The following is a 17,274-nucleotide window of genomic DNA, read 5'->3' on the forward strand; positions in this document are numbered from 1 at the left end:
ACTTTCACATGAAGTCGGCACCCGGGGTGACCACTTTTTATGCATCAGTCGGTGAGGTCTCTGCGCCCCGGCTTGTCTAAATGCAAGAGGATCCCCTGATGGCCCCACTATGGACTGGACTCTCACATTATTAACTACATCCATTCGGCATCCATTGCACCGGTCATCCAGGGGGGATCCCCACATCTGCGGTCCCTTTCAGGGTTTCTCGTTGTTCCCATTGGGTTGAGATTTTTCTTGCCCTGATGTGAGATCTGAGCTGAGGATGTCGTTGTGGCTTGTGCAGCCCTTTGAGACATTTGTGATTAAGGGCTGTATAAGTAAACTTTGATTGATTGATTGATACATTGCAGAGGTGGTCCTAGCTAGATTTACGCCCTGGGCGAACTATCCCTTGGTAATCCCCAGTGCCATACCATGTTTTGTTACTGTCTATAGTAATGTGTATGTGTGTGGTTTCTTTTTTGTTGTTGTCATAAAGCATTTTTTGTCGCCACTTGCCTGTTTATGAAAAGTGCTTTACAACTAGATTGCTGACGACAGACCGCGCTAGTGAACATATGCTCCATTCCACATCCAAGTTCCTTGAACATGGTGATAAAGCTAGCAACTACGCTAGATATCATTATACCCCGCAGATTCAAACTGATTCCGGTTTAACCACTATACCTATTCTCCCTTCTATTATTTATACGGGTCATACCGGGTACATTTGAAATAAGCATTCCTTTTGTAATCTTCAACATATTTTCAATGTGCCTGCTTCCAACACACGAGAAGAATCACTGGATGCTGAAAAGGCATTTGAACAAGTTTGAGTGGAATTTTTATGTTATGTCTTGGCTTTTGTTTATTTCCTGAGGCCTAAGTCAGGCCCAATAATTTTTCACTCTATTGTTCTACATGGGTTGTCCTTTGAGCCCATTGCTATTTATGCTTGCTATTGAGCCTCTGTCGATAGCACTTTGTACCAGTCCTCTATTACGGGCATATGTAGACACAATGTGCAGGTGAAGGTTTCTCTTTATGCAGATGAATTCTGTGTCTCAGTATCAGCTACCTTACATAGTCTTCAAGCTTTTGGATAAGTGTTTGGTTAGGTTACAAACTAAACTTGGGTGAAAGTGAAATATTTCCTATAAATGCTGTTGCAAAGAATTATTCTGAGCACAATTTCCTCTTTAGCTTCACACACTTGGGTGTCCAGGTCACACAACCGTTTACAGAGCTTTAGAAAGCCAACTTTGCTCCACTTTTGACCGGAATGCAGGGAGACTTTGATCGCTGGTACTTACGTAACTTATCTACAGTGGCTCATGTCAACTCTAGTATATACTTCTATTAAAATGAATAAACTTGTGATTTTTGTATCTGTTCCAGTGCAAACCACTTTTTCTCCCTCACTCCTTCTTTTGTAAATTTGTCTTGATTTTGGACTTCATTTGGAACAAAAAGACTTAATCAATATTTGCAAAAACCCAAATTGCTGGAGGATTGGCATTACTAAATTTTAAGTTTACTTATCGGGCTACTAATATTAGAACTTGTCAGTATTGGCCCCAATATGATGTCCTTGATCCTCCTCCAACATGGCTGGTTATGGAGGAAAATTCCTCTAAACTACAATATCTTACGGCTCTGATCCACAACTACTTTCTATTTCACAAACAATTCAATTGTGAAAACCACATTTAGGATTTGGGTTGTAAAGATCCTTTAACGGATTGAAATTGTTTAACAGGCGATTAACACGCATACATCCTGACTCTTTTTTGACCCTCGGTCAATTCCGTAGCGTTGGAAAATATAATGGCGTTCAGTAATTGTTGAGCCACAAGCTCGAAAGTAGCGAGCAGAAATTAACAAAGTGGAGGGTACATTAAGAAAATCTCATATTCAAAGCCATGGCAAGTTGTTCTCCCGACAAGAAAATACTATTTCATCTTTGATCACCTGAGACAACATCATTTGAGTGAAAGCGTGCTGGCATGCTTTGATGCTTGCAGGGAGGTGGAGCTTTACTTCCGTGTTTGGATTACGGTTGAGTGAATTGTTAACGTAAAATGTAGATTGTTACATAAATTGCTTTAGTAGGATGGTCGGGCTTATACCGCCACGGGTAAGATGTACCCCCGTGCTAGCTGCCGCATTCGGGCAGATGGGGCTCGTAAACCTGGTAAGGCAGCCTATCTAGGAGAAGGAAATCTCCAATCTCAAAACCACCGCTGCCTTGCGGTCAACCCACTCGAGGGTAAGGCTAAGGGAGTAAACCCCGACAGAAAATCAGAAGCCGGAGTCCTGAAGGCGGTTTGACGTTGTAGCGACATTCCGGCAACTCCAGCGGCGTCGCTGGTGCCAAGTTGTATCGACACTCGTCGCTCCCTTGGATCCACCAGCCATATGGAGAGGGGGGGATTGCTGCCTGGACAACAGCCTGCCCTCCATAGTTCCATGCCCAGGCCGTGTAGATCCACTGGAGAGGTCCACTGGAGAGGTCACTCCAGCAGATACCGGTTCTAAGCCCATCCGATTGGCGAAAGAAACGGGGGCCAGGGGCCATCTCGCAGTGAGAACCAACCCCCTTTTTGGATCTACCCCATCGTCTCCCGAGACGGAAGGATGCCGACGAGGATGGGATAAAAGGTCAGCAGGAAAAAGACGGTAAGCAGGAAGTCTAGAGTAATTTTATATCGGAGACTTTTACGTCGTCAAGACACCTCTTTTTATACAAATCACTACACTATACACAATACTTCCAACTTCACAATAGCGCTAGGCGGCAAAAGCAGTCTTACTAACGTAACAAAATGAAAAATTGTCTTACATTACAATCATGCTTTCTCAAATATGTTTTGTAATACAATCTGTGATATTTCTACCTAAATACATGTTTTCTGGCAGATTGAAATAAAGTGTGTATTCTTTTCATGTTATGATTGATAGTGTCACGGCCCGAGCGCACACCAGTGCGCATACATGTGTGCGCTGCTTTGGGCGCATCTTCGGGAGCGCGCCAGGCGCGTGTCAGTCGGGCTGCAGCAAGCAGCTGCAATCATTCGCCAGCAATCAGCGGACCTGTCACTGATCAGAGGACCTGCCTTCATAAGCCTGCACAATCTGCCACCCCGCGCCAGAACGTAGCTACCTGTTCAGTACAGTAAGCCTAATCGTCAAGCTCTATGTGCACTCTTTGCTCTCTGTGTTTTCTCCGTCGTGTTCATTGTCTCGTGTCCTCCTTGTCGCCTCTCTGCAGCCTGCCTTCGTTCCCATGTCACGAGCTGTGTGTCTCGTCTTCCCGTATTCCCTCTGGTTTTCTGGCTGCTTCTTGGATCTCGACCTCCCGCCTGGACACGAACTCTGACGCCTCGCTATCGCCCTCGACTACCTGCCTGTCTCACGGACCTTCGAGCCTGCTTTTCTCCTTCGGGACTTCCGCCTCTCGCTCAACACTCCGGTATCTCACAACAGTTAACTCACACTTAGTCACACTCCATACCCTTGTTTATTAATATTTCTTATTTATATATATATATATATATAAATATAAATAAATAGAGCTTAAAGGACGCCCCTCCTGTCTGTGTCGTCTCCTTCCCCCTGTACACACGTAACAGATAGCCCGAAATTCAAGAATGTTTAGCAGGTAGAATATTACATTTTATTAATAAAGAGAGAAGGTTAAATCATTGTAGTGCAAACATATTAATTGAACACTATTAACTTTTACAACACAATGTAAGGAACATCATAAACCTTTATTCAGGTAGAAATATCACAGATTACATTATCAAACATCTTTACAATCAAGCCATGATTGTAGCAATCCACATTCTCTGGTATCTAAACATGGAAGTGTAGTTCCTCCTCTGAATGAAAGTGCTTCTACAGGAATACAAATAGTGTATTCCTGCAAAATACAAATCTGGCAAAACACCAAAGCACTGAAGGTATTTTTTTTTTTTTAATTAAAAGTGTGTTTATGTACATTTTCGTTGAGCTGTTTAAAAAAGCATAATGTTTAAAAAACATTTCCTTAAAGCAAACTAATTGTCCAGTCATGGTAATAAAAACTTGAAAATGATCTGTCTAGGGTACACTTATTAATGATGAAAAATTATGTTTATCTGCGATTAATAATGATTAACTGAGTTAAGAATGAACAAACTGCAATTAATTTGTAATTACATACATTACATAGTTTAAACGCATTTTTGGTTTGCAGACTATTTCCACTCGCTCCCATCCATTTTCTACCGCTTGTCCCTTTCGGGGTTGCGGGGGGTGCTGGAGCCTATCTCAGCTGCATTCGGGCGGACGGCGGGGTACACCCTGGACAAGTCGCCACCTCATCGCAGGGCCACTCGCACCCATTACCACTAATCACGTTTTCCCTCCTTCTCTTGTTTGTGCTTTTTTAAGGTACCGGTAGTCAAGTCTGGGGATCAACAACATAATGATTTATACATTGACTGGATGGGATCATTTTGATCTTATCACCAAATAACATAAATGCTTTTCTTTTCCTGTTTACTATTTGGCTCATTGACCAGAGTTGAATGTTTTATTTTCCTTTATGCATTTTCATTTAAAAAAATATATTTGCTAACTATAACTATGTGGGCTTTGTACCGAGGATGTCGTTGTGGCTTGTGCAGCCCTTTGAGACACTTGTGATTTAGGGCTATATAAATAAAGATTGATTGATTGATTGATATTCTTTTTTCAGGTCAAATGTAGTGACTGTTTTACTCCAGCAAATGGCACCATTATAAGGCACCAACACTGTATCAGTGCAGTGTCAATACAGCCAGTGAGTGTGCCACATGCTCACACGGAGTCATTTACACATCACTCACTAGTCAATACACAGTAGGGGTACAGTATGTGATTCTGCAATTTTTTGATATAGATTCATTTCTAAGTACATAGCCAATATTGCCAAAACTTAAACATATATTTTTTTCTTGAAATTCTTTTTTTTTTTACTACACTTTTATCTTTTTATCAGAATAAAATACAAAGACAAAGATTGTAAGATGAACAAAAACATATTTTTTTATCAAGATCATTGTGAACAGTTTACTAATGTGTGAAGTCACAATACACCTCAAATAATACAATTATTCCCTGTTATTGCATACAATTGTCTGAGCAAAATAAAGTCAATAGGGCAGAATAAGTAAACAAAAACTACTAGTGGATCTCATTTAAATACAGTAATGTTGCAACTTATTCCCTGACTTTGTAAATAATAGAAACATACAATATATCACACAAATATTTGTGGGAAAAACAATGTAAACAAAAACCTGATCCTGACATCTGATCCATCCATCAAATGTAAATGTTGGAGTTCATGTTTCCCTCAATGAACCACAGCTCCCTGGTGCCGGCAGCATTAATGCGCATAAGACACACTTATCTTGGTACAGACATTTAGACCATAATGGCTTTGTGTTACACACAACCTATCATCGATCTATGGACTGACCTCCATATGTATTCTGATCCAATTGAGAAAGGATGTGATCCTGGTGTAAACACCGGGCTTGTTCCTTTCAGCGCAGCCGATGCCCCAACTCGTTGCCCCAACCAGCTTCCACAGAGATGAGTCTTCACAAGCCAGAGGACCCCCACTGTCCCCCTGGAGGAAATACTTCTAGGTAAGACATTTACTGTACAAACAGAAAAAATTACAAGCACTAGAATCAAACTATCAATACATCAGTATATCAGGCATGGGTGATATGGACTAAAATATACACTATATTGCCAAAAGTATTTGGCCACCCATCCAAATGATCAGAATCAGGTGTCCTAATCACTTGGCCCGGCCACAGGTGTATAAAATTAAGCACTTAGGCATGGAGACTGTTTCTACAAACATTTGTGAAAGAACGGGCCGCTCTCAGGAGCTCAGTGATTTCCAGCGTGGAACTGTCATAGGATGCCACCTGTGCAACAAATCCAGTCGTGGAATTTCCTCTCTTCTAAATATTAAAAAGTCAACTGTCGGCTTTTTTATAAGAAAATGGAAGAGTTTGGGAACAACAGCAACTCAGCCACCAAGTGGTAGGCCACGTAAACTGACAGAGAGAGGTCAGCGGATGCTGAAGTGCATAGTGCAAAGAGGTCGCCGACTTTCTGCACAGTCAGTTGCTACAGAGCTCCAAACTTCATGTGAATTTCCAATTCCCCCACGTACAGTATGCAGAGAGCTTCATGGAATGGGTTTCCATGGCCGAGCAGCTGCATCTAAGCCATACATCACCAAGTCCAATGGAAAGCATCGGATGCAGTGGTGTAAAGCACGTCGCCACTGGACTCGAGAGCAGTGGAGACGCCTTCTCTGGAGTGATGAATCACGCTTTTCCATCTGGCAATCTGATGGACGAGTTTGGGTTTGGAAGTTGCCAAGAGAATGGTACATTTCGGAATGCATTGTGCCGAGTGTTAAATTTGGTGGAGGAGGAATTACGGTGTGGAGTTGTTTTCCAGGAGCTGGGCTTGGCCCCTTAGTTCCAGTGAAAGGAACTTTGAATGCTCCAGGATACCAAAACATTTTGGACAATTCCATGCTCCCAACCTTGTGGGAACAGTTTGGAGCGGGCCTCTTCCTCTTCCAACATGACTCTGAACCAGTGCACAAAGCAAGGTCCATAAAGACATGGATGACAGAGTCTGGTGTGGATAAACTTGACTGGCCTGCACAGAGTCCTGACTTGAACCCGATAGAACACCTTTGGGATGAGAGCCAGGTCATCTCGACCAACATCAGTGTGTGACCTCACCAATGCGCTTTTGGAAGAATGGTGGAAAATTCCTATAAGCACACTCGCAACCTTGTGGACAGCCTTCCCAAAAGAGTTAAAGCTGTAATAACTGCAAAGGTGGACCGACATCATATTGAACCCTATGGGTTAGGAATGGGATGGCACTTCAAGTTCATATGTGAGTCAAAGCAGGTGGCCAAATACTTTTGGCAATATAGTGTATTTTGCATGAACAATATAATAATGAGCAAGGGTCTGCACGCAGTCTTGTTGAGATTTGGTTTTTCGTATGCTAATCATAGCCAGTGAGGGGCCAAGTATGGGACTCACACCTCCTCGTCTCAAGAACACATCCATTGCATCCACACACAATTTTTCATATGCCATAAGCAGAGATAGTTATATTCACAGGAGGATATTTAGTAGGGCTATGAATCTTTGGGCATCATACAATTTGATTTGACTCGATTCCTGGGAGTAACGATTCCATTCAAAACGATTCTCCATTCAAAATCAATACTTTTTTAATGACATTGGGTTCCAGTTCTATGATTAACTAGATCAAATAGATAAACACCTCTGGTGAATTTTTATATTACCTAAAAGAAAACTGATTTTGTTTAATAAAATTCCACTCTAACATTTAATGAAGTCAAATGCAATTAAGATAACAAAAGGAGTATCCCACACTTCTCTTTTCTAAAATAAATCTGTACAGCAGGTATGGGAATCTTAATCAACAATATGATTTGCCTGAGTGGCTGGACAGGACAGATTAAAACAAAACACAACCAAAAATAACCCTTTAAAAAAAATTATTTAAAAAAGAAAAATCGTTTTAAGAATCGTTGTACTTCAGCACCCCCTGCAACCCCAAAAGGGACAAGCGGTAGAAAATGGATGGATAAATTGGATGGATGTCGTGATTTAAAACGGAAGTTTTAAATCACGCCAAAACCTCTGAGCTTCGACACACATCCGGCAAACACAAAGACGCAAATGACGCAAATGTAAGATGGAACCTGCACTTTAAAGTGTGATCTGTTTTAGACTAATCTCATCTTGTGTCACTTTTTAGTAAAGGATGTTGTGGTTAGTAAGACTAGAGGTCAAGGCGCAATTGACACCGGCCAAGGTATTTTTCATTTGAATTGTTGTATTCACTAATTTTTAGTTGATACCTTCCTAATGTATGTTAGATTTGTTTTTGTTTTACTATGCACCATTTTAACGTGTCATTGTCTTTTATCCCACTATTTTAACGGTTGTATTTATTAAACATCAAACGTTTCAGTAATCCTTTTTTTTAATCTTACTGTAGTCACTTGGCACTTTATTTAAATCACTGGGTTTGTGCAATAGTTAAAATGATTGTCCGGTGCTGTTATTTTAAGGCTTGGTTTCATTTTGCAGTGTATTCCCCTATATTTGCTCAGTGTGTGTTTTTTAGTGTGTGGGAACATTTGTGTTTGTATTCTATTTGCGTCTTTTATAATAGTGCTGATTTTAATACAGAGTACGAAGGTCCTGAGTAGTCTTGGGTTCAATCCCGATCTTTCTGTGTGGAGTTTGCATGTTCTCCCCGTGACTGCGTGGGTTCCCTCCGGGTACTCCGGCTTCCTCCCACCTCCAAAGACATGCACCTGGGGATAGGTTGATTGGCAACACTAAATTGGCCCTAGTGTGTGAATGTGAGTGTGAATGTTGTCTGTCTATCCGTGTTGGCCCTGCGATGAGGTGGCGACTTGTCCAGGGTGTACCCCGCCTTCCGCCCGATTGTAGCTGAGATAGGCTCCAGCGCCCCCGCGACCCCAAAAGGGAATAAGCGGTAGAAAATGGATGGATGGATGGATGGATGGATGGATGGATGGATGGTACTGTTAAATTACTGCCTTTTAACTACTAAGTGCGTTGATCTTTCTATGTGAAATAAATGTACCAAACTAAAGTTCAGCCTCATCCAGTTGATTCTGATTGCCTCAACGGTAGCGTTAGCAACTCACCCCTTGGCCATCATACTGGATTGGTGGGTTTGCCTGCACTGTTCCCATTGCTCTTGGTCAAATGTGCAGGGAGGGGTTTATTGTATACTGTATGCATATTTAAAATGTATTATAATGTTAATGTATAATGTCCATGCAGCATCGCGTGGACATCGGGGGCAGTACCTCTGGATTGGCAGACCGGGGGTGGTGGTTCCTCTCTTTAAAAAGGGGAACCGGAGGGTGTGTTCTAACTATCGTGGGATCACACTCCTCAGCCTTCCCGGTAAGGTCTATAGGTGTACTGGAGAGGAGGCTACGCCGGATAGTCGAACCTCGGATTCAGGAGGAACAGTGTGGTTTTCGTCCTGGTCGTGGAACTGTGGACCAGCTCTATACTCTCGGCAGGGTCCTTGAGGGTGCATGGGAGTTTGCCCAACCAGTCTACATGTGCTTTGTGGACTTGGAGAAGGCATTCGACCGTGTCCCTCGGGAAGTCCTGTGGGGAGTGCTCAGAGAGTATGGGGTTTCGGACTGTCTGATTGTGGCGGTCCGCTCCCTGTATGATCAGTGTCAGAGCTTGGTCCGCATTGCCGGTAGTAAGTCGGACACGTTTCCGGTGAGGGTTGGACTCCGCCAAGGCTGCCCTTTGTCACCGATTCTGTTCATAACTTTTATGGACAGAATTTCTAGGCGCAGTCAAGGCGTTGAGGGGATCCGGTTTGGTGGCTGCAGGATTAGGTCTCTGCTTTTTGCAGATGATTTGGTCCTGATGGCTTCATCTGGCCAGGATCTTCAGCTCTCACTGGATCGGTTCGCAGCTGAGTGTGAAGCGACTGGGATGAGAATCAGCACCTCCAAGTCCGAGTCCATGGTTCTCGCCCGGAAAAGGGTGGAGTGCCATCTCCGGGTTGGGGAGGAGATCTTGCCCCAAGTGGAGGAGTTCAAGTACCTCGGAGTCTTGTTCACGAGTGAGGGAAGAGTGGATCGTGAGATCGACAGGCGGATCGGTGCGGCGTCTTCAGTAATGCGGACGCTGTATCGATCCGTTGTGGTGAAGAAGGAGCTGAGCCGGAAGGCAAAGCTCTCAATTTACCGGTCGATCTACGTTCCCATCCTCACCTATGGTCATGAGCTTTGGGTTATGACCGAAAGGACAAGATCACGGGTACAAGCGGCCGAAATGAGTTTCCTCCGCCGGGTGGCGGGGCTCTCCCTTAGAGATAGGGTGAGAAGCTCTGTCATCCGGGGGGAGCTCAAAGTAAAGCCGCTGCTCCTCCGCATCGAGAGGAGCCAGATGAGGTGGTTCGGGCATCTGGTCAGGATGCCACCCGAGCGCCTCCCTAAGGAGGTGTTTAGGGCATGTCCGACCGGTAGGAGGCCACGAGGAAGACCCAGGACACGTTGGGAAGACTATGTCTCCCGGCTGGCCTGGGAACGCCTCGGGATCCCCCGGGAGGAGCTGGACGAAGTGGCTGGGGAGAGGGAAGTCTGGGCTTCCCTGCTTAGGCTGCTGCCCCCGCGACCCGACCTCGGATAAGCGGAAGAAGATGGATGGATGGATGGATGGATGTTAATGTATGTTGTGTATGGTTTATTGTACTAGTCATTTATTCACATATCAACCTACTAAAGACCCACTATCACCACAAACATGTTTATTTTGTGTTTACTAGTCACATTAGTGCATTAGTACAAATGTAGAAAAGCCATATTCAGGAGATATTCTTGAATACTTCTTACACGCCTGGATATGTGAGAAGTATATGGCTGTATGCAGGGCCGCATGTGGCTCTTTTCATGCAATTGGCTGCTGATGTATGCGGTAACATATTGCATTATTTCCAGTTGTATTATTTTTTTGTTTAGCTAGTCCTCGTCCCCCAGTGATAATGGTACTTATAAGAAACAGTTTATTAGCCACCATGGAGGCAAGGATTAGCGACTTTGAAAAGGCTTCACATTGCGGAAGGACGTTATCCGCTAGCGAGGAAGGACTCGATTGTTCGCTTGTCGCCGTCAAATTTGCAGGAAACAGCTAGAACGTGTCATTATCATGAATTATTGCGATATGACGATAGTAATAAAATCTCTATTGTCGGCCAATTTTTTTATCATTTATATTGTCTATTTCAGGTGTTTCCAACCTCTGTGTGTGCCGTGAGATATTGTCTGGTATGCCGTGGGAAATTATGCAACTTCACCTAATTGGTCCAAAAATATTTTTTGCAAATCAATTATCAATCATTATAATCTGCAAATAATGTGCCGTTGTCGAGTGTCTGTGCTGTGTAGAGCTCGGCAGGGTAACCATGTAAAACTCCATATCAGTAGGTGGCAACTTTGTAGAAGTCGGAACGCGTCGGGTGAGACGAGGACAGTTTGTCAAGATCCCAATATGCAGAGCACAGCGGGAGACTGCGTGCAGGTAGAAAGGTATGTAATGCTGAAACCAAAAATGAACAAAATGCAAGTCCCGCTACGAAAAGGCACTGAAGCATAGGGCTGTGCAAAACGAAAGTAAAACTGAACTGGCTACAAAGTAAACAAAAACAGAATGCTGGACGACAGCAAAGACTTACAGCGTGTGGAGCTGAGACGGCGTCCACAAAGTACATCCGTACGTGACATGACAATCAACAATGTCCCCACAAAGAAGGATAGCGTCCGCACAACTTAAATAGTCTTGTTTGCCAATACAAAGCAGGTCAGGCAATAGCGCTCAAAGGAAGGCGTGAAGCTGCTACAGGAAAAAAACAACAAAACATGAAGGGCCACCAAAATAACAGTGCAAGACAGGAACTAAAGCACTACACACAGGAAAACAACAACAAACTCAAAATAAGGCAGGGAAACCTGGTGGAGTTTAATTTTTTCACCTTTTCTGCTGGTGGTGTGCCTCCGTATTTTTTTAATGAAAATAATGTGCCTTGGCACAAAAAAGGTTGAAAAACACTGCTCTACCTGTATATCATGCAACCTTACAGTATATCATTCTCTTTTATAGTCATTCAATATCACCTGACAGGCGTCAATTCCTCCCTTCAGGTATCCTGCACAGACCATCCATGGTGAGATGAGGCCCTGGTGAATCTCTGGCTGATTGCAGGTCTTTATGGAGAGGATGGGCACCATGGCCGAGTGTAGAAACATTTCGCTCCCACCTGAAAAGCCCAGGCACTTTTCAAGAGAAGCACATAGCTATTGTAAAGAATATGTTTTTCTGAGGTGAATCGGATCTTGTAACGCTCACCTTTGCTCTGACTTGCCCCCCAACCAGAGATCCAGCACTCAGTACCCTGCTCAAACTTCTCCCCATAGTTAGGCAGGCAGATGGGCTCCACAAATCCTAAAGTTTACAGAATTCTTTAGTTATGGTGTCCCGCAAAAGGTACATGCTTGGACCACTGGTGTTCAGTCATTGTTTGATTCCCTTAGATGATTTAATACTATTTATAAACAGTCTTGTCACTCTCCAATGTCATGAAGACATTTGTAATTATCAATGAAACCAACCATACCCGGTAGTGGTGGGACGATATACTCATCTCCGGAGACGAGATGATTCACAATATTGGGTTCACAAGAACGAAGCGAAATTAGATTTTAACATTGAGATATTTTTTTTTTTTTTTTAGCTGGGTCACAAAACAATGCAGGTGCACTTTAAGTATTTGATAACTTTGTATCCATAAAATAAATATAACATGTTTTTTTTCTTCATAATGAGCTCGTCATTTCTAATTGGCACCCCTGCATCAGTGATTCTCCGACTGTGGTACCCCTGTTGGTACACGGGCTCCATCGTGCTATGCCAAATAATCACGTAATTACATATTCAAACACACTTCAAACTTTTTTAGTATGATACCCTATAGAACAAGTTCAGACAAACAACCATTCACTCACATTCAGTCTTACTGGCAATTGATAGTCTCCAATTAACATTAAAAGAGCCACCATTAAAAACACCTTACCATTAAAAACAAGAGGCTTGCTTAGTTTCATGAGTGCAACATCGTAATCCATGCCATTGGGGTCATAAAGAATGTGGAAGATCGTCTTCTCCACTGCAAGAGACTGGGGACCATCGGCTTGCTGCATTGTTTTTCCCACGTGGACCGTCCACATGGAGTGGTTGATAAACCTATAACAACAGAAAGGACATTTAAAAAAAAAACGTTTCATTCAAATAAAATTTCTTTATTTTTTTTTTGAATGGCACGCTTCACCAAATATGCCACAGTTTGTTTAGCTGCTCTTTCATTGCCATGTTTTGTGTCTTTTGTCTTTCTGGAAGACTCAACCACAATTTATTTACCCTATTTTCCAGACTGAAAGCTGCTAGATTTGTCCAACTCCTTGAACTCCACGGCTTATAAAACGGTGTGGCTCATTTAGGGATTTTCTTAGCTAACAGCCATAATGTTTTGTATACAACATACTTTTCATATTACAGAGACTCTGAAAAGGTGTGTTGTTGTTTGTGCTATAGTGCCATCTTTTGGACAAGTTTGCTCACTGCAGGTGCAGCAGGTCGAAAATGTACTTCCCATTTGGTGCCTTGAACCGGAAGTAAAATTGCTCGAAATAATTTTTTCATTTATCACTCCAAGCAACGTTTGTACGTTTTACAATTTAACTAAAAAATTCATACTTACTAAACCTTCCCATGTTAGATGTATATAGGAGTGTGTTTATGCATATTTGTACAGGCTATCTTAATGTATTGTAATCAAACTAGTGTCGTTAGCATTAGTTAAAATGCTAACACGTTTACGAGTGTCTGTGTTAGTATTATTAACTAACAAAGGCATTTGTATTGTATCAGTTTCATAAATTCACCAAAATGTCACTGTGGAGTTACTGAGTCTGTTTAGTTGATTGGTGGGTCCATGACGATGACTTCAGTTTTACTGGCGTGTGACAGGAAACATTTGAAAACAATTAAGGTATGTAAATAAACATGTACAAAATATATGTCAAAATATACATTTCTTCAAAAATTCGATGGATGCGACTTAAATACTGATGCGCTCTATAGCCCGGAAAACACAGTAGTCCTCGTGTTGGGTACAGGAAGTTCTCGTCAAAGCTCCTAAAGTACATGGCCCTGTTCATGAAACAGTAAGCCGCGCAAGAGCACTAAAACACCCGAAAGAGTTTACAGTTGGCTTATGTAGTTTTTTATTTATTGATTTAGGGTCCACAATCAATATCGCGTAGATAATTATCGAGTCTATATGAGGAATTAGGTTAAAAAATAGCTCCGATAAAAAAAAGAAATAAAAAATGTCAATTAGGTGAGATTAACTGTACTGTTTAGGGTGAGCAAATCAAGTGCTCCTTTTCAAACTTCAGCTTAGCTCAGTGTAAACATACATTTGGGACGGATTCATTACTTTACAGACAGACATTTTGCATGCTACTTGCATTGTACGTTCTTCAAACATTCCACGAGGAGGGACAAAAAACATCAAACTCCAATGCATTAAACTTTATCAACCACCTGAAATGGCAGCATCGCAACAACAGTGTTTTGAAAGCTTACAAAGACGCCTGCTGCTAAAGAAGCCGCCCCAAAGGCCGCCGCAAAGAAAGGTGTCACATATTGTCAGGTTCAAACATCGATGACATATATTAAACAAGACAAGAAGCAAGGACATAATAGACATAATAAGAGACATCATTCAATTTTGCTCAATTTGAGGAGAAACGTGTCGACCTTTAACCTCTTACAGTGTCACCCACGCTCTAACGGAAAAAGGTTTACGTCTCCTCTTTTATTTGGATATTCCCTGTTTACATAACAACAGCTGTTTCTAAAGGAATGGGGGGTATGTAAACAGCTCTTGTTTTTGGTCACATTAACACAAAAGAAAAAGATGCCTCGGGCTTGGACTGGTCCTGGATTGAGCTTGGGCAGGTCTTGGATGACAATATATAACCCCTCCCGTCTCCTCCCATCGTACACAGCGGAATTTTCCAAGCCTTTGGCTTGGTGAAACAAAGACAGCTTTCGTCTGTTCACTGGGAACCCAGAGAATGAAAAGTGTTTTGATAATTTACATAAAAATTTTCTGACACATATACTTGGACCCGTTTCGGTGGAACTGAAACGTTCCATCCCTACTTATATAAATTTACTTAATCTTTGTTTTGAATTAAAAACATGTTTAATCGATAATTTCTTTAACCGTTGCGCTTTTATTACCTTAAAAAAACATTTGTGAAAACCGGCACCGGCACTATCGACTAGGGGTGTGGGAAAAAAATCGATTCGAATTCAATTCGCCATTCTCACGTTGTACAATTAAGTATCGATTCTCATTTTTCAAAAATCGATTTTTATTTTTTATTTTTATTTTTTTAATTAATCAATCCAACAAAACAATACACAGCAATACCATAACAATGCAATCCAGTTCCAAAACCAAACCCGACCCAGCAACACTCAGAACAGCAATAAACAGAGCAATTGAGAGGAGACACAAACATGACACAGAACAATCCAAAAGTAGTGAAACAAAAATGAATATTATCAACAACAGTATCAATATTAGTAACAATTTCAACATAGCAGTGATTAAAAATTCCTCATTGACATAATCTTCAGACATTTATAAAAAAATAAAATAAAAAATAACAATAGTGTCACAGTGGCTTACACTTGCATCGCATCTCATAAGCTTGACAACACACTGTGTCCAATATTTTCACACAGATAAAATAAGTCATATTTTTGGTTCATTTAATAGTTCAAACAAATGTACATTATTGCAATCAGTTGATAAAACATTGTCCTTTACAATTATAAAAGCTTTTTACAAAAATCTACTACTCTGCTTGCATGTCAGCAGACTGGGGTAGATCCTGCTGAAATCCTATGTATTGAATGAATAGAAAATTGTTTTTTGAATCGGAAAAATATCGTTTTTGAATCGAGAATCGCGTTGAATCGGAAAAAAATAATCGATTTATAATCGAATCGTGACCCCAAGAATCGATATTGAATCGAATCGTGACCCCAAGAATCGATATTGAATCGAATCGTGGGACACCCAAAGATTCGCAGCCCTACTATCGACCCTGAAAAAAATCGAAATAAATCGTGGTCGTGTTATTTTTGGTTGTTTAAAGAAGCCACATGTAAAAATGTGGCTAGAATAGGTACTGCAATCACAGTCAAGATTCTGTAGTACCCCCTCTCATCCCTGACTGAGGTTGCCGGATACGCAGCCGAATCCAGCTTGATCGACAGGGCAAGAAACTTCAAACTTCCACCGCCTCTTAGTAGAGGTTGAGGGGCTATTCAATAGCTGAATAGACAAGCGTTTTGTCAATAACAAATCCACAAAACCCAAAACCAGTGAAGTTGGCACGTAGTGTAAATGGTAAATAAAAACAGAATACAATGATTTGCAAATCCTTTTCAACCTATATTCAATTGAATAGACTGCAAAGACAAGATACTTAACGTTCGAACTGGAAAACTTCTGTTATTTTTGGCAAATATTAGCTCATTTGAAATTTGATGCCTGCAACATGTTTAGAAAAAGCTGCCACAAGTGGCAAAAAGGACTGAGTAAGTTGAGGAATGCTCATCAAACACTTACTTGGAACGTACCACAGGTGAACAGGCTAATTGGAATCAGGTGGATGCCATGATTGGGTATAAAAGCAGCTTCCATGAAATGCTCAGTCATTCACAAACAAGGACGGGGCAAGGGTCACCACTTTGTGAACAAATGCGTGACCAAATTGTCGAACAGTTTAGGAACATTTCTCAACGAGCTCTTGCAAAGAATTTAGGGATTTCACCATCTAAGGTCTGTAATATCATTGAAAGGTTCAGAGAATCTGGAGAAATCACTGCACGTAACATTGAATTCCCGTGACCATGGATCCCTCATGCGGTACTGCATCAAAAAAACGACACCAGTGTGTAAAGGACATCATCACATAGACTCAGGAACACTTCAGAAAACCACTGTCAGTAATAAGTGCAAGTTAAAACTCTACTATGGAAAGTGAAAACCATTTGTCAACAACACCCAGAAACGCCGCCGGCTTCCCTGGGCCCGAGCTAATCTAAGATTGACTGATGCAAAGTGGAAAAGTGTTCTGTGGTCCGACGAGTCCACATTTCAAATTGTTTTTGGAAACTGTGGACGTCGTGTCCACTTTTTGAAGAAACATTAAAATGTTGATGGCCGGCTCCTGAGCCCTTGGGCTCTTGAAACTGCGGCCCTCTTCATTATGTAGTTGAATAGCCCTCCATTACACTGATGGATATGGAGAGGGCATAACATGAGACTTCTACTACAAATTGCACAAAGGGGTGTGTGCCCCAGGTTTTATAAGTTTGAACATCTTTGTACAGTTTGTACTTACATACATTTGGGGTTCCTGGCATACACAGACTTTTAGTCAGAATCCTACTCACGGTTTTAGATATGAGAAACTTGGTCTGCCAGAGAATAAAGAGACTGAGCGGGAAGGATAAGTGTTGACAACTT

At 41.8% G+C, this 17,274-nt stretch overlaps 1 protein-coding gene across 2 annotated transcripts in view; it reads right to left on the bottom strand.

Moving 5' to 3' along the window:
* Positions 1–5,029: 5,029 nt before the first annotated feature.
* LOC133574201 (transmembrane protease serine 3-like) overlaps positions 5,030–17,274 on the bottom strand; it is a 49,420-nt gene continuing 37,175 nt past the window's right edge. The window contains exons 9-12 of one of the 2 annotated variants that reach the window (XM_061926297.2): positions 12,733–12,902; positions 12,009–12,104; positions 11,777–11,919; positions 5,030–5,644 (exon numbers count right to left, since the gene is read on the bottom strand). In XM_061926297.2, the coding sequence (XP_061782281.1) occupies positions 5,480–5,644; positions 11,777–11,919; positions 12,009–12,104; positions 12,733–12,902 (574 nt within the window). In that variant the 3' untranslated portion in view covers positions 5,030–5,479. Of the gene's footprint in view, positions 5,645–11,776; positions 11,936–12,008; positions 12,105–12,732; positions 12,903–17,274 lie in introns of both variants that reach the window. The other variant, XM_061926298.2, reaches the window with a different exon arrangement.

This window comes from Nerophis lumbriciformis, linkage group LG31 (assembly GCF_033978685.3).
Source record: "Nerophis lumbriciformis linkage group LG31, RoL_Nlum_v2.1, whole genome shotgun sequence".
Lineage (NCBI taxonomy): Eukaryota > Metazoa > Chordata > Actinopteri > Syngnathiformes > Syngnathidae > Nerophis > Nerophis lumbriciformis.